Source organism: Anomaloglossus baeobatrachus, chromosome 4 (genome assembly GCF_048569485.1).
Source record: "Anomaloglossus baeobatrachus isolate aAnoBae1 chromosome 4, aAnoBae1.hap1, whole genome shotgun sequence".
Classification (NCBI taxonomy): domain Eukaryota; kingdom Metazoa; phylum Chordata; class Amphibia; order Anura; family Aromobatidae; genus Anomaloglossus; species Anomaloglossus baeobatrachus.
Window position 1 is genome coordinate 573,782,945 of NC_134356.1, and position 25,749 is coordinate 573,808,693.

At 42.9% G+C, this 25,749-nt stretch overlaps 1 protein-coding gene across 2 annotated transcripts in view; it reads left to right on the forward strand.

The window, feature by feature from the left end:
• The window catches only part of ADAMTS7 (ADAM metallopeptidase with thrombospondin type 1 motif 7), a 180,598-nt gene that overhangs the window by 43,707 nt on the left and 111,142 nt on the right, over positions 1–25,749 (forward strand). For both annotated transcript variants that reach the window (XM_075346093.1, XM_075346094.1), the window contains exons 8-11: positions 1,978–2,121; positions 14,895–15,039; positions 15,254–15,346; positions 18,796–18,941. In XM_075346093.1, the coding sequence (XP_075202208.1) occupies positions 1,978–2,121; positions 14,895–15,039; positions 15,254–15,346; positions 18,796–18,941 (528 nt within the window). The remainder of the gene's footprint in view (positions 1–1,977; positions 2,122–14,894; positions 15,040–15,253; positions 15,347–18,795; positions 18,942–25,749) is intronic.

The window sequence follows — 25,749 nt, forward strand, 5'->3', positions numbered from 1 at the left end:
TGGGTAACACTGAAGATTTTGTAATGAAAGTGATATTATTAACCTTACTTTCATGTTATGGGTTAAAAAATGTTCTATGAGATTCAGTCTCAAAATTTGGAAATTATTCTTGAGTTCAGTGAGATATTGATTAAAATCCTACTTTAAAAGTGGGTGTACTCATTTATGCTGGGCAGTGTATCCTAAATCAGATGGTTTTCACTCTTAATATCACATTTTATACTATGGAAGAGGGCTAATTTGTACACTTTTTGTCCTGGAAGTATTGCCTGCCCTATAAGTCTCCTTATGTCAGCTAGTCGTCTTCACAATTAGGAACAGCCTCCCTAAAGTTTGACTTAAGGCTGCTTTAGACGCAACGACATCGCTAATGAGATGTCGTTGGGGGTCACGGAATTTGTGACGCACATCCGTTCTTGTTATTGACGTCGTTGCGTGTGACACGTACGAGCGACCGCTAACGATCAAAAATACTCACCTTATCGTTGATCGTTGACACGCTGTCCATTTCCCAAATATCGTTGCTGCTGCAGGACGCAGGTTGTTCGTCGTTCCTGCGGCAGCACACATCGCTTTGTGTGACATGCAGGAACAAGGAATCTCACCTTACCTGTGGCCGCCCGCAATGAGGAAGGAAGGAGGTGGGCGGGATGTTCGTCCCGCTCATCTCCGCCCCTCCGCTTCTATTGGGCGGCCGCTTAGTGACGTCGCTGTGACGCCGAACGAACCGCCCCCTTAGAAAGGAGGCGGTTCGCCGGTCAAAGCGACGTCGCTAGGCAGGTAAGTATTGTGACGGGTCCGAGCGATGTTGTGCGCCACGGGCAGCGATTTGCCCGTGACGCACAACCGACGGCGGGTACGCTCGCTAGCGAGATCGCAGTGTGTAAAGTGGCCCTTAGTGTTAGTATATATATATACATATATATATATATATATATATATATATATACAGTACAGAGCAAAAGTTTAAGTTTGGACACACCTCCTCATTCAAAGACTTTTCTTTATTTTCATGACTCTAAAAATTGTAGATTCACATTTAAGGCATCAAAACTATGAATTAACACATGTAGAATGAAATACTTAAAACAGTGTGAAACAACTGAAAATATGTCTTATATTCTAGGTTCCTCAAAGTAGCCACCTTTTGCTTTCATTACTACTTTGCACACTCTTGCATTCTCTTGATGAGCTTCAAGAGGTAGTCACCGGTTTTCCAACAGTCTTGAAGGAGTTCCCAGAGATGCTTAGCACTTGTTGGCCCTTTTGCCTTCACTCTGCGGTCCAGCTCACCCCAAACCATCTCGATTGGGTTCAGGTCTGATGACTGTGGGGATGAGGTCATCTGGCGTAGCATCCCATCACTCTCCTTCTTAGTCAAATACCCCTTACACAGCCTGGAGGTGTGTTTGAGGTCATTGTCCTGTTGAAAAATAAATGCTGGTCCAACTAAACGCAAACCGGATGGAATAGCACGCCGCTGCAAGATGCTGTGGTAGGCATGCTGGTTCTGTATGCCTTCAATTTTGAATACATCCCCAACAGTGTCACCAGCAAAGCACCCCCACACCGTCACACCTCCTCCTCCATGCTTCACGGTGGGAACCAGGCATGTAGAGTCCATCCGTTCACCTTTTCTACAAAGACACGGTGGTTTTATCCAAAGATCTCAAATTTGGACTCATCAGACCAAAGCACAGATTTCCACTGGTCTAATGTCCATTCCTTGTGTTCTTTAGCCCAAACAAGTCTCTTCTGCTTGTTGCCTGTCCTTAGCAGTGGTTTCCTAGCAGCTATTTTACCATGAAGGCCTGCTGCACAAAGTCTCCTCTTAACAGTTGTTCTAGAGATGAGAGGGTGTGTCCAAACGTTTGGTCTGTACTGTATATATATATATATATATATGTAATTATAAATTGCACCTTTTTATTTCTTAGCTCAGCCACTTTGAATAACTTTTATTCTTCTGTGTCCTAGTTTCGGGGTCCAACACGATGGCATTGGGAATGATTGTGAACCCAAGGGAAAGAGACCTCACATCATGTCTCCCCAGTTATTGTACGACACATCTCCTCTCACCTGGTCACGCTGCAGCAGAGACTACATCACACGCTTTTTGGAGTAAGTTTTACAAATTTTACCCTTACTTGAATGTTTAATGCAATAATATGTAACCTTCCCTTTCACTGATTTATTTTTTCTGTAGTCTGCTTAGTCACTCTTTCAGTTTTGATGTGTGAGGCTCTGCACGGCTTCGCGCAATGTGTAGTAGCCCCTGCCAAGTGCTGCAGATCAGCTCCTATTCTCTTGAACAGATGATTGGCTTTACATCCATCCGCCAAATGAAAAGGCCATAAATATAATATAATGTGACCTTTAATGGCCAGATGTATCATTAGGGATTTTTATGTTGACTACTAGTGAATCTACATATCTGGTTTATGTATACAATCTTATTGCTCACGATAAACCAGTAATTTCCAAACTTTCCTATTTTCTGATTAGAAATACTTTATGGTCATATCCTAACACTTGTCGAAGGTCTCGCAATCTTTCCAGTCTTCTTGATGTTTTTCCATAGAGAAAATAAATCCGCTAGATTATTATTATTTTTTTTAGTGATCCTGTTGCAGTCTACGATAAATACCTGTTGGGATTTCTTGAAGACTGTATTAGGTAACAGTGTCCTCGTGAAACATATCACTTTGATCTTTGCTTTAAAAAAGAACAATTACATCCAAAATGTAAACAATTCTTAAAAGGAAGCTATCATCAGAAAATTACCTATTGATTATATCAGGTTTTCTTTTTTAAATATATTTTTTTCTTAATTTTTGGCAACATTATTTTTTTATATATTAAAATCTGTATTAAAAATAAAAACTGTTAGTCTTGTGATTTTCACACTGGCCATTGGGGCTTTATTAGACTCCTACTTCCTTTTGTATCTGGAAGCAATACATGTACATTAGCCACAATGGTCAGACCCTGATCCTATCTTTGCTATTGAAGTGTCTAAAGAGCGTGTGTATAGGTCATGGTGAAGAGAGGTGGAGCAGGGCCAGGTGCGACATTGCCTATTGTGAATCCTGTTTTCAAGCTAGGTATGGGGAAGTACCAAGCAAATTGCAAAAGAGAAGGGAAACCTTGTATCTAGAGAAGGGGGAGATGGTGACCCCTGACCAAACCTACCGCTGGTTTGTTATGTCCCTAACCACTCTAGATGGGTTCCGCACCAATGCGCTGAACCGGATACCTGACCCTAAGTATCCCTAGAGCTGGACCCTAAATAGGGAACGGGTGGGATCAGTTCTTCATCAACCCTTGAGAAGACAAAAGGAGGACACACGGGGAAAATGCTGAACTTCTCCACAGATGACTAAGGTAGTTCAGCAAGGTTTCAGCAATGAAACAAGCCACCTTCTTGCAACCAGAGCTTGAATTAACTAAATAATATCACCAGCACAAGTTAAGGTAAGATGGAAGTATTTAAGCACATGGAGAATACTGATAATCAGCAGCTGGATGGAAGGAGAGCTCTGCTGGGTCCTAAAAGGGAAGAGATGAAAACCCAGCAGGAAGGCCACATAATACTATGAATACTAACAGCAGGGACAATATAAAGTCAGGGATCATTTTGTGCAGCCAAATGCAGTGACCCTCAACAAAATATAGAACAAGTCCTCTATCTCTGTTGCCAAGAATCCTACATTTTCCAAAATGTTTGTGTTACTGAAACATGCAAGCTAAAATGTATACTCTATATCAAACATTTTGTTTTTTTTTATCTGGGTGAAGACATATAAGGTGTAAATATTCACAGAAATCACTGGTTTTACTTATACAAATTCAGAACACAATTTTGCTGTACCGGCCAATATGAAGGTCTATTGTGTAAAGGTTAAATATTTTTCCTACTTCTTAGGTATGGTTCAGACACCAGTGCTGAGTGTTGTTCATGTGATGTCTCTCATGTGGTTTAGTAACTTGACAGGGGTCTCCTATGTGGGTAATATTTAACTTGCAAGGTTGCTGACATCCACTATATAACAGAGCTAAGCACAGAAATTGGAGACATTCAGCGATCCTTATTCATTTGATTATATGCGGTACTAAGTAATGTATAGAAATGTAATCCATTTTGTCTTATTAACGACATCCATTCTGTTTAAATCTATAAAACATTGCCTATCAACCTTATAGCAAGTATTATTCTTAGTTTCCACTAAGCCTTAAATTAGTAATGGAAGGCATCTATGAGACACCCCCTCATACTAATCTATGCGTGAAAAGAAATAAATGCAAATACCGAAAAATACTTTATTTGAAAAAAAACGAAACACCCTCTTTCACCCCTTTATTACCCCAAAACACCGAGGTCCAACGTAATCCACACAAACTCCCATGATGATTCCAGCTCTGCTACATCTGATGTGACAGCAGGTGGCAACATAACATAACTGTCCGCTGTGAGCTTCAGGCAGAGAATGAGTCACGTGATGAGTGGTGACATCACTCAGGTTATTTGCTGTCACAGCTGGCGATTCCCACGATCCTTCACTTGTGATCGCAGGTAAACTGACCTCAGTAAACTCAGTGACCTCCCCTCAGGTGAGGTCACTGAGTTCACAGACCTGCAGCTCCTGACAGAAAACCGTGTTTTTTTGTCAAGAGATGTAGATTTGATGCTGAAATTTTTACACCATATTCCTGCACTCAAACTACACCTCCTAGCAAAAAAACACAAACATTTCAGTATCAAATTTGCACCTGCTCGCAGAAAACCACAGCAAATGGTGTCAAAACATTTTTTTGCATTTTAGGGCCAAGAGATGCAAATTTGGTGATGACATTTTTACACCGTATTCCTGCACCAAATCTACACCTCCTAGCAAAAAATGGTATCAAAACCGCATCATACCGCATGCGGTAGTTATGCATTTTTTTTGCCAGGAGGTGTACATTGGGTGTAGGAATATGGTGTAGAAATCATCTCTTGGCAAAAAACTTTGCTTTTCTGCCAGGTGACACAGTTTACTAAGGTCATCTGAGGTCAGTTTACCAGCGATCACAGGTGGAGGACCATGGGAACCTCCATCTGTGACTGCAAGTAACCTGAGTGATATCACTACTTATTGCGCGGCTCTTTCTCTGCCTAAAACTCACAGTGGGCAGTCACTTTTTATGGCACTTTGCTACATTTGAAACTGCGCGGGTCCGGACTTTTACAGTCCGGGTCCGCCCATCACTGCCCATTTAAAAATCAACACTTATGCCACTTTGTCACCACGTATAATCACTTTTAGTTGGTGCAATTAACCAAGGTGAAAAACTCTGCATCGTGGGGTTGACCTTTTGTAATGTTTGAGTAAACTTTTGCGCTTTCAAACAGATCCCATACACCTTAAGTATCTACAGTTAAAATCAGACGTTTACATAGATTATGTAAAAAGTCACGTTTTTCTCACATGTTTTTCTTTCTCGCATGTTTTTCTCACTATCTGACATGAAATCAGAATAAACCTTTCCCATTTTAGGTCAATTAGGAACCAAAATTATTTATATTTGTCAAAAGCCAGGATTATGAGAGAGAGAGAATGTTTTAACGCATTTTTATTACTTTCTGCAAAGTTAAAAGTTTACATACATTTCCTTAGTATTTGTTACCATTGCCCTTACACTGTATGACTTGGGTCAAACGTTTTGTATAATCTTCTACAAGCTTCTCACAATAGTTGGTAGAAATTTGGGCCCATTCATCCTGACAGAACTGGTGTAACTGAGCCATGTTTGTAGGTTGCGTGGCTCGCATCGGCCTTTTCAGCTTTGGCCATACATTTTCAATATGATTAAGATCAGAGTTTTGCGATGGCCAATCCAAACATCGACTTTATTATCCTTAAGCCACTTTGTAACCAGTTTGGCAGTATGCTTTGGGTCATTGTCCATTTGGAAGACCCATTTCCGCCCAAGCTTTAAGTTCCTGGCTGATGTCTTGAGACGTTGCTTCAGTATTGCCACATAATCTTCTTTCCTCATGACGCCATCTATTTTGTGACGTGCACCAGTCCCTCCTGCAGCAAAACAACCCCACAACATGATGCTGCCACCCCCTTGTTTCACAGTTGGGATGGTGTTCTTAGGCTTTAAAGCTTCTCACTTTTTCCACCAAACGTAACAATAGTCATTATGACCAAACAGTTAAATTTTAGTTTCGTCAGACCACAGGACATGTCTCCAAAAATGAAGGTCTTTGTTCCTGTGTGCATTTGCAAACATCAATCTGGCATTTTTATGTTTCTTTTGGAGTAATGGCTTCTTCCTGGCATAGTGACTTTTCAGCCCATGCTGATACAGTACTTGGTTTACTGTGGATAATGGCACAATCTTACTAGCTTCCACCAGTATCTTCACAAGGTCTTTTGCTTTTGTTCTTGAATTGATATGCACATGTCTGACCAAACCACATTCATCTCTGGTACACAGAACCCGTCTCCTTTCTAAACAGTATGAAGGCTGGACATTTCCATCTTGTTTGTACTTGCATATAATTGTTTGTACAGATGAACGAGGCATCTTCAGGTATCTGGAAATTGCACCCAAGGATGAATCAAACTTGTCCAAGTCCACGTTTCTCTTCCTGAGATCTTGGCTAATTTCTTTTGACTTTCTGATGCTGCTACACAAAGATGCAGTGTGTTTCAGGTGTGCATTAAAATACATCCACAGGTGTGTCTCTAATTAACTCAGATGTTGTCAATTATCACTAAAACTACTGAGGTAGTCATTTTGACTTCTTTGCACCATGTATTTCTATATAGGTGTCACGAGTCCAGTAGTTCTATTGTTAACCTGTCAGAAGCTTCCAAAGAAATGACATCATCATATGGGCTGTCCCATATTGTTTAAAGGCATACTACTCTTAAGGGTGCTTTACACGCTGCAACATCGCTAACGATATATAGTCGGGGTCACGTCGTTAGTGACGCACATCCTGCGCCGTTAGCGACATCGCAGCATGTGACACCAAGGAGTGACGATCATCGATCATAAAAACATCAAAAATCGTTGATCGTTGACACGTCGCTCCTTTTCATAATGTTGTTGCTGCTGCAGGTACAATGTTGTTCATCGATCGTTCCTGCGGCACCACACATCGCTACGTGTGACACCGCAGGAACGACGAACATCTACCTGCGTCCACTGGAAGGGAAGGAAGGAGGTGGGCGGGATCTTCCGCTCGCTCATCTCCGCCCCTCCTCTGCTATTGGACGGCTGCCGTGTCACGTCGCTGTGACGCCGCACGAACCGCCCACTTAGAAAGGAGGCGGTTCGCCGGCCAGAGCGACGTCGCAGGGAAGGTAAATATATGTGTAGCGGGTGGAGGGGGACGCGCTCGCCACGCTCGGGTCCGGGGCTTCTGCTGCTGCTTGGTGACTTGAGCGGTGGGCCGGACCCGGGGACTCGAGCAGCGCTCCTCACCCGTGGGTGAAAAAGGATAGTTTGGTTAGGGAGATTGTTCGTGACGCCACCCACAGGACGTGGTGATGATGGCACCACCGCTGCTGGTAACGGGGTTCCCGGGAGAGATGGTAGGGTGCAGCTGGGATGTTGTCCCCTCCGTGGGTAGGGGGGTTGGTGATCCCGGGGCCCGATGATGTAACGGGGAGGCTGGATGGTTGGGGTGCAGGGACTGCGCGGCGCGGTGCCGGTCGGCACTGGTGTACTCACTCAGACAATCACTGACAGAGTTTCTGGTAAACCAAAACGGCCGGATGGACGGGTCCCGCAGCCGGCTGCAGTGTTGTTGTTGTGCTCTCCCGGGACGGCTGATGGTGGCTGTCTTTCCCTGCACCTTTTAGAATGTTCTGACTCCTGTGGTTGCCCACCGGTAGTCCGCTCCCCGGCGTATAGGTGCTGTAGGAGCCCGTTTTGCCCGCAGGCGCTGGCCCTTGGATCTCTAGCCTGTGGCGGTGGCTGTATATCCTCATGGTGTGGACTGTTGCCTTCTGTCAGGACTTCATTGTTGGGGAACCCCTGGGGTTCCTGTCACACTCGAATTTGACTATTGACGGCGGCTCCAAGCCTGGTTGGGGTCCGATGGCCCTGCCTGTGTGCTTAGCTTCACTCCGCTCCCCGGTTCGGTACCGGCGGGCCAACGCCCGACCCCAGTCCTTACGGCTTCGCAGAGTTCCACCAACTCCTGCAGACGGCCACCACCGTCTGCCAACCTTGCTGTCAGTGCCTGGGCTCCTACCCAGACACCTGAAGTGTTTACTCCTCTCACTTCCACCTCCAAAACTAATCTGACACTTTTCCCGCCTCCAGGCCTGTGAACTCCTCGATGGGTGGGGCCAACCGCCTGGCTCCGCCCCACCTGGTGTGGACATCAGACCTTGGAGGGAGGCAATAAGGGTTTTTGATTGACTGCTGTAACTGTCTAGGGTGGGGGGGTGTATGTTGGTATGTAGCTAGTCCAGGGCGTCACATATGTGATGGGTGTAAGCGATGTTGTGCGCCACGGACAGAAATTTGTCCATGTCGCACAACCGACGGGGGCGGGTACACTCGCTAGCGATATCGATACCGATATCGCAGCGTGTAAAATGCCCTTTAGTGTATGTAAACTTTTGACTTTGCAGAACATAATAAAAATGCCTTAAACTATTCTCTCTCTCTCTTTCTCTCTCTCTCTCATTATTCTGGAATTTGGCAAATATAAATAATTTTGGTTCCTAATTGACCTAAAACGTTAAAGGTTTATTCTGATTTTACGTCAGTGAAAAAAACATGGCACCACTGTAAATAGTTGTAGTCTTTGTTGTGCACTAGTCATATAATATGCATTTTCCATTTTTCAACTTTACAAATAGTTGGGACCAACATGTTCTCAAACTCAGAACCCCGTTGAGACTCATGTCAGCACTAAGTTCTGTGACTATATAAAATGTGCCTGTTCAGCAGGCAGTCAGGCCTGTGATGACTACGCTTATTAGGACAGTTACAGCTGCACTGATATATTTCTGTTCTTCATGACATGTCACATTGCAAATAAAATTTCACCAGATTGAAAATAAAGTTATGGTTCTGGGATGTGAACAGAATAACATTCAGCTATTTTCTGATGATTTTCAGCCATCAGCCTTTAAATTGCATCTGACTTTACTTACAGGGATATAAATCTTTTGTGAACAGCCTACGTACCCCTGAAAACTGTCCGGACAATAGCTGCCCCTGCTTTCTTTCCTCTGTGCCTCCCCCTTACTTGCTTCCTCTAAAGTTCCAAACACAAACAAGAAGATCGACCACTTCCTGCCACATCATAATCAGAGATAACTGAAGTATGGCCTGGAAAAATAAAAGATCACCATGATAGAACAAACACGCCGCACGCTGGGTCAAGATATTGGGGGCTTAATCCTCCGCCTCGTGCAGTTGCTCATCAGCTTCTTTTCCTTTTGTTCACTGAGATGTGGATTTGTAGTTTGTTTGCTCCTAATAGACTTTGGCCCCACAATTGTATTCCAATATACACTGTACTGTGCCTTGAAAAATAATTCACATGAACTGAGAGAAACCTTAAAAAAACCCTGTAAAATTCCACATTAGGGGTAGTAAAATATAAAAAAATGGTAAAGGGGGGGTGAATTTTTTCACTATTTATCACACACACACACACAGACACACACACACACACATAATATAATATACACACAGACCCGGTCAAAGTTTGGACACACCTGTCCATGCGGTGGTTTTTACTTATTCTTATTGGAATGTGCACACTGTAAACTTAGACTTTAGGCAGCAAAACTGCAAAGGAACACACATCGCAATAAAGAGTAAAAAACACATGTAAAACAAGCCAGACTATGCATGCTAAACTTTAGATCCCTCAATGTACCCCCCTTCCATTTACACACACATCCTTGGCATTTTCTCACAACATGACTAGCCACTTGGTACACAGTGTGTACAGGTAATCAAGTGTTTGCTTTTAAATTACAGTCCTAAAAGGGAAGAATCTGTCGACAGGGTCTCACCCACAAAACTATTATATATTTATATGTGCATGTAGCTCTTTCAAAGACAAGGTGAGAAATATCTTGACATCGCCAGTCTGTTACTCTGTTACAGAGAAATCAACCTATAAATTAATATGCAAATGAGTAGGAAGAGCTATTAGTAGATATGAAGGCTCTGTCACTAAAGCTCTATTCCTTGCTCAGTCTCGCTTCTTCATGTTTAACAAATGGCCTGAAGTCAGAAGCAGAAGGAGTTTACGCTAGGCGAGAAGAAGAGCTGGAGTGACAGAGGCTTCAAATCTACAGCCTCATTTGCATATAAATTCAGCTGATTTCTTTGTAATGGAGGAACAGACTGGATACTTAAAGGTATTGGTGGACTTTTCTTTGAAAGAGCTACATGCCTATATAAATAGTTTGGGAGTGAAATCCTGATGACAAATTTCCTTTAAGTAACCAGACAGATCATGATTTGAAGATATCACACAGAGTGAACATTTGTGGCAATCCCTGAGGAACTGATAATATTTACATAACCTGTGAAATACTAAGAAAATCTTAAAACCCTGACCCTTTTGGCTTACAGGAGGACTGTAGTCAAGAGATTTCACCATTTTGTATGCCTTTAGTGTACCTAAGTTAAAAATAATACAGACAGCAATACTTACCCTTCCCGAGTCCATCACTGCTTTGGTGATAGCTTAATGACGCTAATGATGATGATACGCAAACATAACCATTGGCAATCGGTGGGCTTGATAGCTCTACTTATTTAGATGGTACAAGCTGCTGATCCCAATGATTGGCTGCAGTGCTGCTGATGTAATGTTAACCCAGGAAGGTCGAGTACCAGCTGTTTCTATTATTTTGGACACAAGCACGTTGAAGGCTTGGAAAATGTGGAAAAGGAAAAAAAAATCCTTTAAGCTTTGAGGTTATCTTCAGTGCAGTAAGTGTATGAGACCACATCTAGCTTCTTCACTGATTTTATACCGTGGTCTCTCGAGTCACAACATTGCAACTTGAAAAAATAATTAAATTCTAATGTAAAATAGTAATTGGTTCCAGAGCCCCTAAATGTCATCCTAAAATGAGAAAAAAATAAGTAAAGAATAATAAGATGATAACCAACAAAAAATGAAGCAAGTCCTTACATACAAATCATAAATAGCTGCTGAAAGCTGTAAGAACTAGTGATGAGTGAGTGTAATCGTTACTATTCGCTACTCGCAGGTATAGTATGGCATTCAGGTTACTCGTTATATTGCAAGTTTTTGTGTACTCACCTCGTGATATTCGTATGTCCCGCCCAGCAGGTTTGGCACCTAATTTGCAGCCACTAAACATGCTGGGTTTCTTATCCAATCACAGTAATGCCGCAGCCATCTTGGTCGTGGCATTACTGAGATTGGCTGGCTGTGCTTCATACTTATCGATCGTGGGTGCGGCTGAGAGAGAGAGATCCGACCCATATGTGAGTCAAAAATGCAGGCAGGCATATTCCCAAGGTTCTCCCCATTCAGTTTCATCACTTTCCCATCCATTTCAGCCTTTTTCCCAGGCCCCCAGACCTTTTTGTTGGGTCCAGCAGAAAATTACTCGCATTTTCCATTGACTAGCATCGTACTTGTTATTCGGAACAAATACGTGAGTATTACAAAGTATAGTGATTACGAATATTTCGGTACTCGTTCATCTCTAGTAAGGACTTGTTCACACACTGTTTTTTTTTTCCTTGCATGTTATTGCAGCGGTTTACAGTACCAATGCAGTGAATGACATTTCTGAAATCTTTTGCTTATGCTGCTCATTTTTTTTCTTGCCGATTTGAGCCATCAAAGCATTTTTTCAAATAGGGGTATACTAACCAAATTCAAAAATGTTTTCACTTCTTTGCTAAAATTTGTGACTTTTTATGGTTTCATATTCCACTTCGCACTTTTAAAAGGAAATAAGTGCAAAGAAACAAATATCCTGTTCACCCCAAGACGTCCGCACTCCTGGCGGTGTTGAAGCTCGAGATCCCGCTGCTGTTCAGCGTCTGAGGCACAGGTGAACAAAGAAATGATCCAGCTTCACGTTTCCATAAACACACAGCTTTAATGAAAAACTTTTTTAAAATACAAAGAATATTTTTCTTGTAATAAATATAAGCCCCAAAAGTATAGCATCTCTGAGTCAGGAAAGATCCAAAGGTTCTTTAACCCGCACACCAGACGCGTTTCGAGCACATGGCTCTTAGACCGTGGTGAAGATGTCTAAGAGCCATGTGCTTGAAACGCGTCTGGTTGCGATTTAAAGAACCTTTGGATTTTTGCTGACTTTTGATGGTATACTTTTGGGGCTTATCTTTATTACAAGAAAAATATTCTTTGTATTTTAAAAACATTTTTCATTAAAGCTGTGTGTTTATGGAAACGTGAAGCTGGATCATTCCTTTGTTCACTTTTAAAAGGTCACAAGAAAAATATTCAGGTTTAGCAAAAAGCAGCACAGCCCTACAGATTTAGTGGAATATTTCTGGTACATAAACAGGCAAATATGCACCAAATTTTGTAAAGGACATACTCCTTCTAATTTGCATTATTTTCCTACAACTCTATTCGGTTTAAGATCAGTGTATGAAACCCATCTCTATAAACTCCTGCCATGATCCACCAGCCAGATAAAATTGAGCTGCCCTCTCCTGGTGTCCTGGCACAGTAGTAATGGGTTAGTTATGAACAATCTGGCACAATGAATTTGAATTGAATGAATTTTATTCATTTATATAGCTCTATTAATTCCACAGCGCTTTACATACATTGGGATGAGCCAGATACCTTCATTTGCCGCCACCCCAGTGGAAGCCACTCACTGGGGATAAAATCACTCAACCCGGCTCTTGATCTGGTCGAAACCCAATCCACCAAGATTACTGCTCGATCGAAAACCCTGAAAATTTCCCTGACATTGACTATATGGAGCTTTGTGAGATTTGACACCGGGATGGGTTGATTTTACCATATATATGTCTTCAAGTTGCCAGCAGGGGTACAGGAAGTACTTAACTTTTAATAATTTCCCTTAAAAGGAAGCCGGAGATCCCAACTTCAAATGGCCAGAAGAACACTTCTTAATGATAACAAATGAGGTCCTGGTGTCCCTGTTCTCCATTTCTTAATAAGGGGACCATATGTTAAGTCCATGTAAGGACCATTGGGACGCCCTGGATATTATGAGGATCCTTTAAAGTGAAGGTGGATGGATCGTATCTGGGTGAGACCATTTCATTTTTTCTACATATGAGAACAGTGATTTTTGGGACCCTGTGGTACTGTGGTGGTCCAAATCCTGTTGGTAGCTGCCCTATTCTGCAGGTTTGCACCGGTCAGCATACCAGATTTTTGTTATCATTAAGAAGTGTTCTTCTGGCCATTTGAACCCCTTACACATGCTGAGGGGAACTGTGTGTTTTTGGCAATTTTAAGATAACATTTTATTGAAGTTGGGATCTCCGGCTTCCTTTTAAGGGAAATTATTAAAAGTTAAGTTTTACTTCCTGTACCCCTGCTGGCTACTTCAATTTTGATGTGGTACCTTACCAGTGGCTAATCTTATATATATGTCTTCACCTGTATGTAAACACATTTAATAGGCGTCCGTTTGCAATCCAAAGGAGACATGTATTTCTTTAGTTTGATAACTGGCCCCATACTGTACATACTGTTTAAGATCAAAACTGATTGATGAACAAATGATTGACCCTCAAATGAATGTTCATTCGTATGAATCCATCAAACACACTGAAGATGATATTGGACAAGGAACCTTAATAATGGACCTTGACGATGTAACCTCACGTTTCAGAAGTAGTCAGAGAATAACCAGCTGATAATCTGGAAATGTGATACTTTGGATGATTATAAGTGTTCCCCGTTCTAGGGTTAGTTGTACCACATGGTCATTCATGAAGAAATTCACATGACGAATGTAGTTTTCATCCAAACCTTCCATTTTTTTCAAGTTTAATTTAAAGAGGTGGTCCACGACAAAGCATAGTGGCCACAGCGGTGTAAAGCTTTTTCTAAATTCCTTCTCCTATTATTGTCATTTGTGCCTGTGAGCAGCGCTATCGCGGTCTGCTCATCCCATCACGTGACCATCGGCTGCAGTGACCTTTGATGTCTGGTGATGTCATGTCAACTTCCGGAATTGGAAGTTGACCCAGCATCACCGAGGCGGGACCCAGTCTCCCTGAGTGACTGGGTTGTGGGCGGACTTTCACCGCTTGTCACAGCCCAGCATCTCACGTGTTCTCGCCTTTACTGCAGTGCGCCACAAGCATGAGCGATGCAGGGCTGTGATGTGCGGTGAAATTCCGCCCACAGCCAAGTCACTCAGGGAAACTGGGTCCTTCCTTGGAGATGCCGGGTCAACTTCCAATTCCGGAAGTTGACTTGACATCATCAGATTTCAGAGGTCACTACAGCCGGGGGTCACGTGATGGGGATGAGGGGACACTGATAGAGCCGCCCCCTGGCACAATTGACAACAGAAGGTATTTGAAAAAGCCTTTGGTCTCAGCTTTTACAACGTTGTGGCCACTATGCTTTGTAGTGGACCACCTCTTTAATGCGTATGGAGGGCTTAAGGTGTTCTCCATAACAGTGTTTCTCAACATCAGTCCTCTATTATGCCCAACTGATAAATCACACCTTGTATAATTTTGGTCAATACATTTTAACCTGTTACAGTTATTTGAAGACCAGGGATGAATAAATCTGGAGCTACATTAGATCTAGAGGGCTTCAGTCACTAATTATGATGACATCCTGCATTTGTGTCTTCTGTAATATTCTTTGTGTCTTTCTGACTTTATTTCTGTAGCCGTGGATGGGGTCTTTGCTTGGATGATCCACCTAGTAAAGAGTTGTTGGATTTCCCTTCTGTGCCCCCAGGGGTCCTTTACGATGTCAGTCATCAGTGCCGCTTGCAATATGGATCTACGTCTACCTTCTGCAAAGATGTTGATGTAAGTTAGCTGTCCATAGTCAGCTATAAATGTTTATGTGGCTATATAACAATAATTTAATGAACTCTTCACTGATACATTTCATGATTATTACCTGCATCACCAGAAAGTAGTTTTCACATACAGTAGTTGCATGTAAATGCATCCAGAAATTGAAGTATAATTGTCTTTCAATGGCTTTTCCGTGTATGTTGTCAATATGTCATTGTTTCAGAACGTGTGTAACTCACTCTGGTGCTCTGTGGGAACAACATGTCACTCCAAACTAGACGCTGCCGTGGATGGAACCACCTGTGGTGATAAAAAGGTATAAACTGGACTCATAGGATCAAACACAGGGTTAGGAACATTTCATAGAGCTCAGAGTGTAGATAGTAAGGTGCCTATACTCTAAGATTTAAGGAGTAAAGTTTCTTCTTATGGAGTGTGGCATGCCAGATCTGGCATGTCAGTATGAGGAGACTAAGGGGCACTTTGCACACTACGACATCGCAAGCTGATGCTGCGATGCCGTGCGCGATAGTCCCCGCCCCCGTCGCAGCTGCAATATCATGGTGATAGCTGCCGTAGCGAACATTATTGCTACGGCAGCTTCACACACACTTATCTGCCCTGCGACGTCGCTCTGGCCGGCGAACCACCTCCTTATTAAGGGGGCGGGTCGTGCGGCGTCACAGCGACGTCACACGGCAGGCGGCCAATAGAAGCGGAGGGGCGGAGATGAGCGGGACGTAAACATCCCGCCCACCTCCTTCCTTCTGCATAGCCGGCGTGAGCCGCAAGACGCAGGTAGGAGATTTTCCTCGCTCCTGCGGCTTCACACACAGCGATGTGTGCTGCCGCAGGAACGAGGAACAACATCGTAACATCGGTATTTCCCAATTCATGGAAATGCCGGACTCTACACTGATGATACGATTACGACGCTTTTGCGCTCGTTAATCGTATCAAAGAGGATTTACACACTACGATATCGACTGCGACGCCGGATGTGCGTCACTTTCGATTTGACCCCACCAACATCGCAGCTGCGATGTCGTAGTGTGCAAAGTGCCCCTTAGGGGTACTTTGCACGCTGCGACATTGCTACTGCGATATCATCAGGGTCAAAACGAAAGTGACGCACATCCGGCGCCGGTAACGACGTTGCAACGTGTAAAGCCTAGATGCGCCGATAAACGATCGCAAAAGCGTCGAAAATCGGTGATCTGTGTAGTGTCGGTCAATTCCATAATGTCGCACCAATAGGAGATACGATGTTGTTCCTCGTTCCTGCGGCAGCACACATCGCTGTGTGTGACACCGCATGAGCGAGGAACATCTCCTTACCTGCCTCCACCGGCTATGCGGAAGAAAGGAGGTGGCCAGGATATTTACGTCCCACTCACGCATGGGCGACGGGGGCGGGTACTATCGCGCTCGGCATTGCTAGCCGATGCTAGCGATGCCGCAACGTGCAAAGTACCCCTTAAACACTTTGCATGCTCCTCTGGGAAATTTAATATGCAAATTGTCTCTTCAGAGAGGAAAAGGACTTGAACTCTAGTGCCACCTATTGGAAGTAGCAATCCTAAAAGTCAATAATGACCCTTTAAAGGGAATCTGTCAGCAGGATTTTGCTATGTAAGCTGAAGACAGATTGCTGCAAGGGTGAACACAGGGAATTTAGGGATGCCTGTCTTGTCAAGGTCTGATCTATTGTTTATTTGCCATGTTTGTTTAAGTAGCAGGACCCTTATAATTGCAGGACTGCAATATCACTAACACAGCAGTCCAGCACGCCCCCTACTGTGATTGACACCTCACTGTCTATGTACAAACTCTATTGAGAGCCTGGTGTGGGCATGGGAAGGCCTCTTAGTTCTGCAACATAGCTAAATCTAAAAGCTCTGATTGTGTCAAAACGGCTGCAGCTAGTAATCTAAGTGATACATCATTGGATTCAGGAGCTCTCTGCCTACATCATGCTGCAGAGATGAGGTAGCAAAAACCTGCTGACAGATTCCTTTTATTGACCCTTGTGTTTCCTAGCTAGGAATCAGTGGAACACTGAATTTTCTTTTCTTTTCTGAGTTTACCAGTAGCACAGGTGTTTTTTAAAATTCCCAGGCTCCCATGCAAAATCTGTTATATTGTACTCCATTTACCGTAATTTTCGGATTATAAGATGCACTTTTCCTCCCAAAAATTTGGAAGGAAAATGAGGGGTGCGTCTTAAAATCCGAATATAGCTTACCGGGAGATGGAGAATTGGCGCGGGGGGCTGTTTGTGCGGCCGGACAGCTGCCTCTATGTGCGGCCGGTTGTCAGTGGGGGCGGCCAGGTGCATCTCTGTGCGGGCGTCCAGGTGCATCTCTGTGTGGGCTGGCGGCCAGCTGCCTCTCTGTGAAAGCTGGTGACTAGCTGCCTCTGTGTGCGGGCTGGTGGCCGGCTACCTTTCTGTGTGGGCTGGTGGCCGGCTACCTCTCTGTGCTGGCTGGCAGCCGGCTGACTGCCTCTCTGTGCGGGCGGCCGGCTGGCTGTGTGGGCTCCAATGGCTGTGTGGGCTGCGGTGGCTATGCGGCGGGTGTCCCAGATGCTCTGGCTTCAAATGATGGCGCCCAGAGTCAGCGCATACGCAGATGGAGCGCTGGGTTGAGAACTCCATCTGTGCATGCGCCGCTCCAGGGCGCCATTTCTTTAAAGACCGGACCACCGACAGAGCATCTAGGACACCCACCGAACCGGCCTGCTCCACACAGCCACCACAGCTTCTGCTGCCAGCACAGACCCACTGAAGCTAGCACAGACCCCACCGCTGCCAGCACAGACCCCACTAGCACTGCCCCTGCCTCCTGTGACTCCACTCCACCACCGCTGCTGCCCCATCTCCGGTAAGACAACACTGCAGTATAAGACGGACCTCATTTTTATTTTTTTTTTACATTAACCTTTTTTATCTCTAAATTTGGGCTGTGTCTTATAATCCAGTACGTCTTATAAAACAAAAATACGGTATTAGTTTTCATTCATAGTCTTTGTCTCTTCAGTGAGACCTCTCAGACTTCCTTAGGCACCAGAGACTGGTGAGACCACAACCTTTGAGTGCCTTATAGTTATTCCCCTGCCCATCAGACAGCAACTACAAAAGCTGTTGCCTTCACAGTATAGATGGAATAGTTTTGGGTGTTACAATAGGCTGTGAATTACTAGTCTACTTAGAGATTTACAAACTCATAGGTTAAACAATTGTTTGATTGGAACAACTTTCCCAAAACAGGAACATTTTAAAAAATTGCAGAAGGTGCCTACCAAAGAACTATTTGGATTCTGCAAAGCAAATGTATTATGATGTCTAGCTCATTTCTCATACAATTGTAATTAATGTTGTTATACTGAAGAAGAAAAAAAACCTATGGAATAGACTAGACTTGTGTAATGTCCGACCCGCGACCTGGGACAGCCAAAGAGCTGGATATAGTAGTGTCCTGCTCCACACCACCCGGCCCCCCCATTGCCCGGCGGCTCATTTTCACCAGTATCTGCATCCTTAGGAAGCCGATACCGGTGAATACAAGCCTGTGCATCTGAGAGCTCAGCATTGCGCCAGCGGTGGAGTCATTGAAGACTATAACTAGTCATGTATAAATCAAGCTTTGGCTCGTGAAAAAAGGGTAGGAAACAGAAGTCACACAGTTATGATGAGGTTAAGGTGTAGTGAGGTGTTGGTAGATGGAGCAGTGACTGTTTTTGATACTTATTTTTATTGGTTTGCAGTGGTGCTTTGGTGGTGATTGCATCCCAGTTGGACAACACCCATCTGCTGTGGATGGAGCCTGGGGGTCGTGGAGTTCATGGTCAGCCTGTACGAGAAGCTGTGGAGCCGGTGTACAGAGTGCAGAGCGGCACTGCAGCAATCCATCGTATGTAAACACCTTCGCAGTGTCAATATCAATGGCTTCTGTAATTGTTAGTTTTGTTAAATAGAGGGTCAGTTGTGGTCAAAATATAGAGAAATACTTTGGGGGTTATCTAGGATAAGATCACATGAACCGAAAACTAACCGGTGTAAATGTGGAATGGCTCCAACAAGAATACGTAATTACTTGATTACGGTCATGGAGCCATGTAATTTTCTAGTGAGGAACCATTTACTAATTTTTTTAATTGTGATCACCACTGTCTTATTAATGTGGTGGATGGAAGGTTGTCAACAGCAAATTCTCCACCATGGAACCACATTATTTTAGTTAAATGTAGGTTTTTATGATTTGCGGTCTATCAATTATTTTTGCCCCATATAACTGTCACTCTGCGATTTGAAGGGTGTGTCCCACGGCGCAGTTCTCCCCAGCCTCCTGACTTCCTGCGTGCTGGAATACAATTTATTTCTTGATTGACAGGTGACATTGTGACTCCACAGGCCTGACCGGTGCTCTCCCGATGCTGCCATATGAAGCAGCTTTCCCTCTTCAGCATCGAAGGATGCTGGCCAGTTTTAGAGCAGCATTTACAAGCTCTATTGGAAAGAGCTTGTAAGCACTGTGCATGTTTGGCCACCACTGCTAGACTAGCAATGACAGGTTCACCTATGCAATAAGCCATAACAGTAAAAAAAAAAAAGTACTCTGTAATTGGGAACAGAGAGGAATACTACATACATACATTACAATACAATACTACATACAATACTATATATTACATACAATACTACATACTACATACTATAATATCCATTAATAGAACATTTAGCAGTTAGTAAAGTAGTGGACACTGTTTAGCTAGTGGTTAAATCAGATGTGGTGATGGAACATCCATCTTTACTTATTAAGGACGAGCTTTTGCCGCTTGGCCTGTTATTTGCATTGTTCCTTGCTTTAGTCTTGAGAACATGTGGTTTTTCAGTTAAGGACACAATATCAGTTGGCGTATTCATCTAGAAATCAATAGGGTTTGGACCTAGAATGCAAAGGAAGCAAAATGGAAAGTTTCTGGAATTCCAAATTTTAGAAAACAGCAATTACTAAAGCATTGCAAGATCTGAAGCAAAAATGGAGTTCTTCCTACAAAGGGAAGGGACAATGAATTACCGGACTTACATAGGGCCATGCCGCTGTTAGCTTCTGATTCTGCCAAAATTTCTATCAACACGTCTGAGCAAGGCCATCACCTGGATAATCCACCCTGACAGGCCGGTGTCATGCCCTCAAAATCAACAGCCATTAATTTGTGTAGGTTGTTTCTAAATCTAAAGGCTTCTCGGGATGACTCTAGAAATAGGATTTGATTAGGATTTAGTCTCAAAAAAGGGAATCCCTTGAACTAAGCTTAAAAAGCTACAACTTCCGAAAGATCAAGCTTGATTAGCGCTGTCGCATGTATGAGGGTATGACTTGGCTTCCCAATTTCAACATTTTAGCGGCTGGGAAAAAACAAGTTGGGGTGCTGGTGTTGAAACATTTTAGAAGACGTGAACATTTGCTGCAACTCTTGGAATCCCTAAATTTAAAACCAATTTCAGATGTTACCCTACATTACCCCTGATACATAAAATCTGATTGGTCTGCAAGAAGTGGCTGGGAATGCAAGATTGTACTAGGTATACCCCTATCTGGAAAAACCCTGGCTTGATGGAATTACAGCATCAGAAGGAGTTTGGTGAGTGGAGAAGGCAGGGTGTGAAATATCTGTACCAATATGTTGATGGTCATTTTTGCTCTTTTGAACACTTTGAAAAAGGAGAATAGCGCAATTCTGATTTCATTAAGTACCTACACCTACACCTGAGACATAGAATAAGATCTCAGTAAGTTGTCTCTGACCTCTCCATCTCATCTAATAGGTTACTAGACTTTGTGGTACAGTCTAGAGCATTATTTCTTTATTACGGTATATAACTCACTATTATTGAAATAATGGGGGATCCTATGGCCCTAGTTAAAGCAAATTGGGAAAGAGATGTGGGTCATATGTCTTTGGAGTAATTGCATGATATTCTGGAATCAATAGTAAAAGTTTTCATCAACACAACCCACAGAAGATCTCTGTTTATTTCTTCATAGAGTCTAAAGAACCAAAAATGTATTGCGAGGGATGGGTCTTAGAACTGATGCCTGCTGTCCATGTTGTGGGGTGGAAGGTTCAGACATAATCCATGTTTTGGTCATGTTCACAGCTAAATGAATTGTGGGAAAGAGTTGGTAGACTAATTGTGGAGGGTAATCTTGTTCAAATCCCAGTTAGTCCTAAATCCTGTGTCTTGGGTCTGGTAGAGGACGCTGGAGACACTTCTCCAGTTCAGTTGTCCATATGTAAAATATTCTACCAAATTAGGAAACCTATTGCCAAGAATTGTTTGGGAAGTGCTCCTAAACCAATAGATGAAGTTATAAGATGTCTGAACAACACATTCTTGATGCAGAAAAAGGTATACAGAATATTAAAAAGGGAGCTACTGGTAAATTTTGGAAACAATGGGGGGATTGGATCAGAGGTTCAGCGGTCATATCAGAGGAATTGGCGAATTGTGTTTTTTTAATTTACCAGTACTGTAATGAATATACAGTGTTTTACTTGTTTTGCTGGGAATTTTGTTGTTTATTGCACACTGGATATGTTGTGTGGGGTTCGTTTGTGCGAAGTGGGGCTTAGGTAGAGAAATTGTATACTGCTTAATTCCTTTTATGTGAATAACGGTTGTATATGCTTTTAATCCTTATGCACATGTTATATAATGTACTTCTGATCACAATTTGTTCTCATATTGTACTGTATATTGTCAGTTGGTTTTATAAAAAAAAAAACATTGAAAGAAACATTTTTAGAAGCTTAAAGGAAACCTGTCTGATGCAAAATGCACAAAGAAAAATTGAGCAGTTCTGGGTGCATATTGCTAATCCCTGCCAAACTGTCCCTGTATCTAGTAGCATAGATAAAGAGATCTTTAGAAAAGGTATTTCTAAAGATCCTTCATGATATGCTAATGAGGCCAGGGACTAGTCACAAGGGTGTTAGTTCCTGCGCTCATTCAGCCCTCTTAGCATGTTAGCACACCCACAGGTGTGTTCTAGCACACTATTCAATGACCAATGCCCAGCATCATCAATGGTGATGCACGTACCTGTGTCCTTTGTACCGCCTCAGAATGCTGGGTTTAAGGTCAATGCGCATGATCAGAATGCCGGACACTTCCGGTCATGCGCACTAGACCTCTTTGAAACCGGGACGTGTACACCCGGCTTCATAGTGCAGATGACCTGAAGTACCAGGACTTCTGATTATGCGCACTGTCCCTTAGCCCGTCATTCTGAGGCGGTGCACTGGACACAGGTACGCACGTCACCTCTGATGGTGTTAGGCTATGAGCACTAAATAGCATGTTAGCATACCCCTGTGTGTGTTCTAACATGCTAAGAGGGCGGACTATTCGAGATAAATAATGCCCTTGTAATTAGTCACTGCGCTCATTAGCATATCATAAAGGATCTTTAGAAATACTTTTTCTAAAAGATCTTTTATCTATGCAACTAGATACAGGGACAGTTAGGCAGGGATTAGCAATATGCACCCAAAACTGCTCATGGTTCTGGGTGCATATTACACCTGACAGGTTGCCATTAATAGGTTCTATACAGTTTTATGAGGTCAGAGGTGTATTATTTTTTAAAAAAACAGATATATTAACAATTTCTAAGCATCTAACTAAGGCATCAGAGATAGATTAAAACTTCATCTGTATTCATTCAAGACAAAAATAGTAGCAAAACAATGTAATACAATGGAATTTATGAAGAAGGCATGAATAAAAATCAATAGATTGCTTTAGTAATAATAGTTATATCCTGATATGAATTATTACACTTAGGGGCCCAGAAGTGTCAGTTACACTTCTGGATCTACATCAAGGAATACTGTAATAAATGGTGTAGTCACGTGTAGAATAATATCTGTTGGATGTCTTCTGTGCTTACCTTTCAAATTCCTTGAAATTCCTTGAATGAAGTTGTAAGATAGTGGAACTGTTCTCGTGGGGGCATATGCTCTGTTCACTTAACCGTAGTATGTGACATGTGGTAACCAGATTTTCAATACAGCCACAGACTTTTACAATCTAGCTGATTCGTATATTTCGTTGCCAGGTTGATCATATTACATATTGTCTCTCCAGAATATTTTACTAATCGCCTTGCAACAGATGTAATTAATTGTTATATACATTGTGGTGGATGGCACATGGTGTTTTTTATTCTTTGAAGTTTGGCAGGGTTGGTACTACATGTAACCAGAATGTGATGGAGAGAGTCCTCTCCGGGCACCATGGTAGTGATGAGGTGGGGTCTCATGTATTGGGCTCTAGTAATGGAATCCATGTAATTTGTGTTAGAGCGGGTGGGATGCCATGCTCTGGCGTTCTTGGGGGTGTAGTGTAAGGGAAATACATATTAGACACGCAAAAATGTCCTCCTAGTACGAGAAGTATTTGTAATCAGGAGCAAAGAAGATGTGGAGCTACCACTGAGCTGCCAAAGATATGACATAAAGCCAAAGATGATCAAATGAAGGTGATTTTATTCAACGCGTTTCGAAGTGTTTCCCCACTTCTTCATCAGGAAATCCACCAATATAACCAAGTATTTGTAATGTAAGTGAAAGACGTGAATCCAGAAACAGTCATAGTGGGTCATTGATACTACCTTCAGAAAGGCCAGGATTGACTCCCAAATTGTAATTCACAAGTAAATTAATTTGAAGCGAATTTTGACCTATTTCAGACTTTTTACTCCTTCCAATTTTGGTCTCTTCTTTTCCTATGTGCTGACTACAGCTTGTCTCATGTGATCAGGAAGCAACAGTATCCCCGAGGAGACTCATCCCCTGTCTTCCTCCTCTGATCTACAGAGAAAATAGTCCCTCACACACAGGGCCAGCTATGTTTTTCTCCTCTCTCGTTCCCACTGGATATATCTTCTTCAGATGTTATAAGTGCTCGCACTACTGCACAGTATGGGCGCCCTCAGTGGCAAATCACTACACATAGACAGAGCAGAGAGGCTATTGAGGTTATGTGTCCATTTCTGAAGGTGGGCCTACACTTCAGCGCTAGAGGAGATACAACATGGGGAACTATTACAGATGAAAATGTAGTATAGTTATAAAACCGCACACTGTTTTTAATTACTGTATATTGTTAATTGTACTGTAAGCATCCCTGTTGTATCCTACTTCTCCCCTGCAGCAGGGATGCTGACATACTCATCGCCGCTGGCGGACTATGCGCCTCCTTTCCTCTCCACAGTCACACACGTGCTCCCCTGCTGCTTCCTGTTCCTGGGAGTGCGATTAGGGCGTGTGCTCTCCTTCCCTCTTAAAGGCCAGCATGCAATTGCTCAGAAGGGCCTCTCAGCCTACAGCTAAGTAATTAGGGCATCCTCCCCTTGGGGGAGGTGCCTGTGCAACATTGTCAGTTAATTAGTATATTGTCTTCTTGCTAGCTAGTTGTCAATTCCCATATCACTGTGTCCTTTACTTGTACGTATGCCTGCCTTCCCATACCTCTCTGTACCTGATATACTGACATACCCTAGTCCATAGCTGCCTGCTCCAGCCATCTTATTTGCACCAGCTATACCAGCTGCATCTGCTTGCTCTAGAGTCTGTATCTGTCCATACCTGAACACGTCCCTGCCCTGGGACTCAGCTGCCACAGTCTCAGACACAACCCTGGAGGTGACACCTAGTGTCTACTGGCAACGAGGTCCATCATTACCATCTGAGGCTCTGGCAAATACCCTGTAGGTGCTTAGTTAAGCCCCTTCCACGTCAGTGTAAGCCCCTGATCCTCTCTGTGGTCCAGTCCAATCCCGCTCGCTGCCTCAACACCAGCAAGTATTACACTAATACACTTATATTCACATGCTCTTATTGCGTTTTCATTAATATTTTTCGTGGACAAACCCTTTATTGTTATTTTACGTTAAACTGTTTAGTTTGTTTCCAAAGTTAGAACAAACTTACTTCTGCAATGTGAATGACCCCCTCCAATACAAGGTACTTACAAAGTGTCACAAGAAAGATGACAGCTGTAGAATTATCCACAGAGGTGTAAAACATCGGAATCGAATTATTGGAGAAAGGATCGCATAGCATGATCATCTAGAGAAATCTGAGAAAGATTGTCTTCAGTTCTTGTTAATAGATGCTGGAGATCAGAACAGCATAGACCTAGGATTTCTCAGAATCATGCAGACTTACTGACCGTCTCGCAGGAGCAGTAGTACCATATATATCATGCGTTAGACACGAAATGAGCCTTTGCAGATGTTCAGATGGCAGAAATAATAAAAATTACTGGCGGAGATGCAGTCTTCACATTGAGCCCTGAAGCTGTCTTTGATAACAGGGAAAACCAGATGTTGACAATAGACAATCCATCAAGTGGACTGTCTGATTCTTGCAGCAGATGCTTTCCTGCCATATACTTTAAACCTTTCTATAGTTAACAGAATGCAAAGGTAATTTCTTTTAGCCCTTAATTAACAGCACGTTCCACAACATCAAAGCAAAAAAATGTATCTAAAAGCCCCTGGGTCCAGATATAGACTCTGTGGTGGTCCTCTAGTGAAAACAATTATACAGTGTTATACAGATGCTTTAATATACAGGGACTCTAAAAATATAATTTGTATATAATAAAAAAATGTTACAGTCAGAGCTTTATTAAGACATTGCACA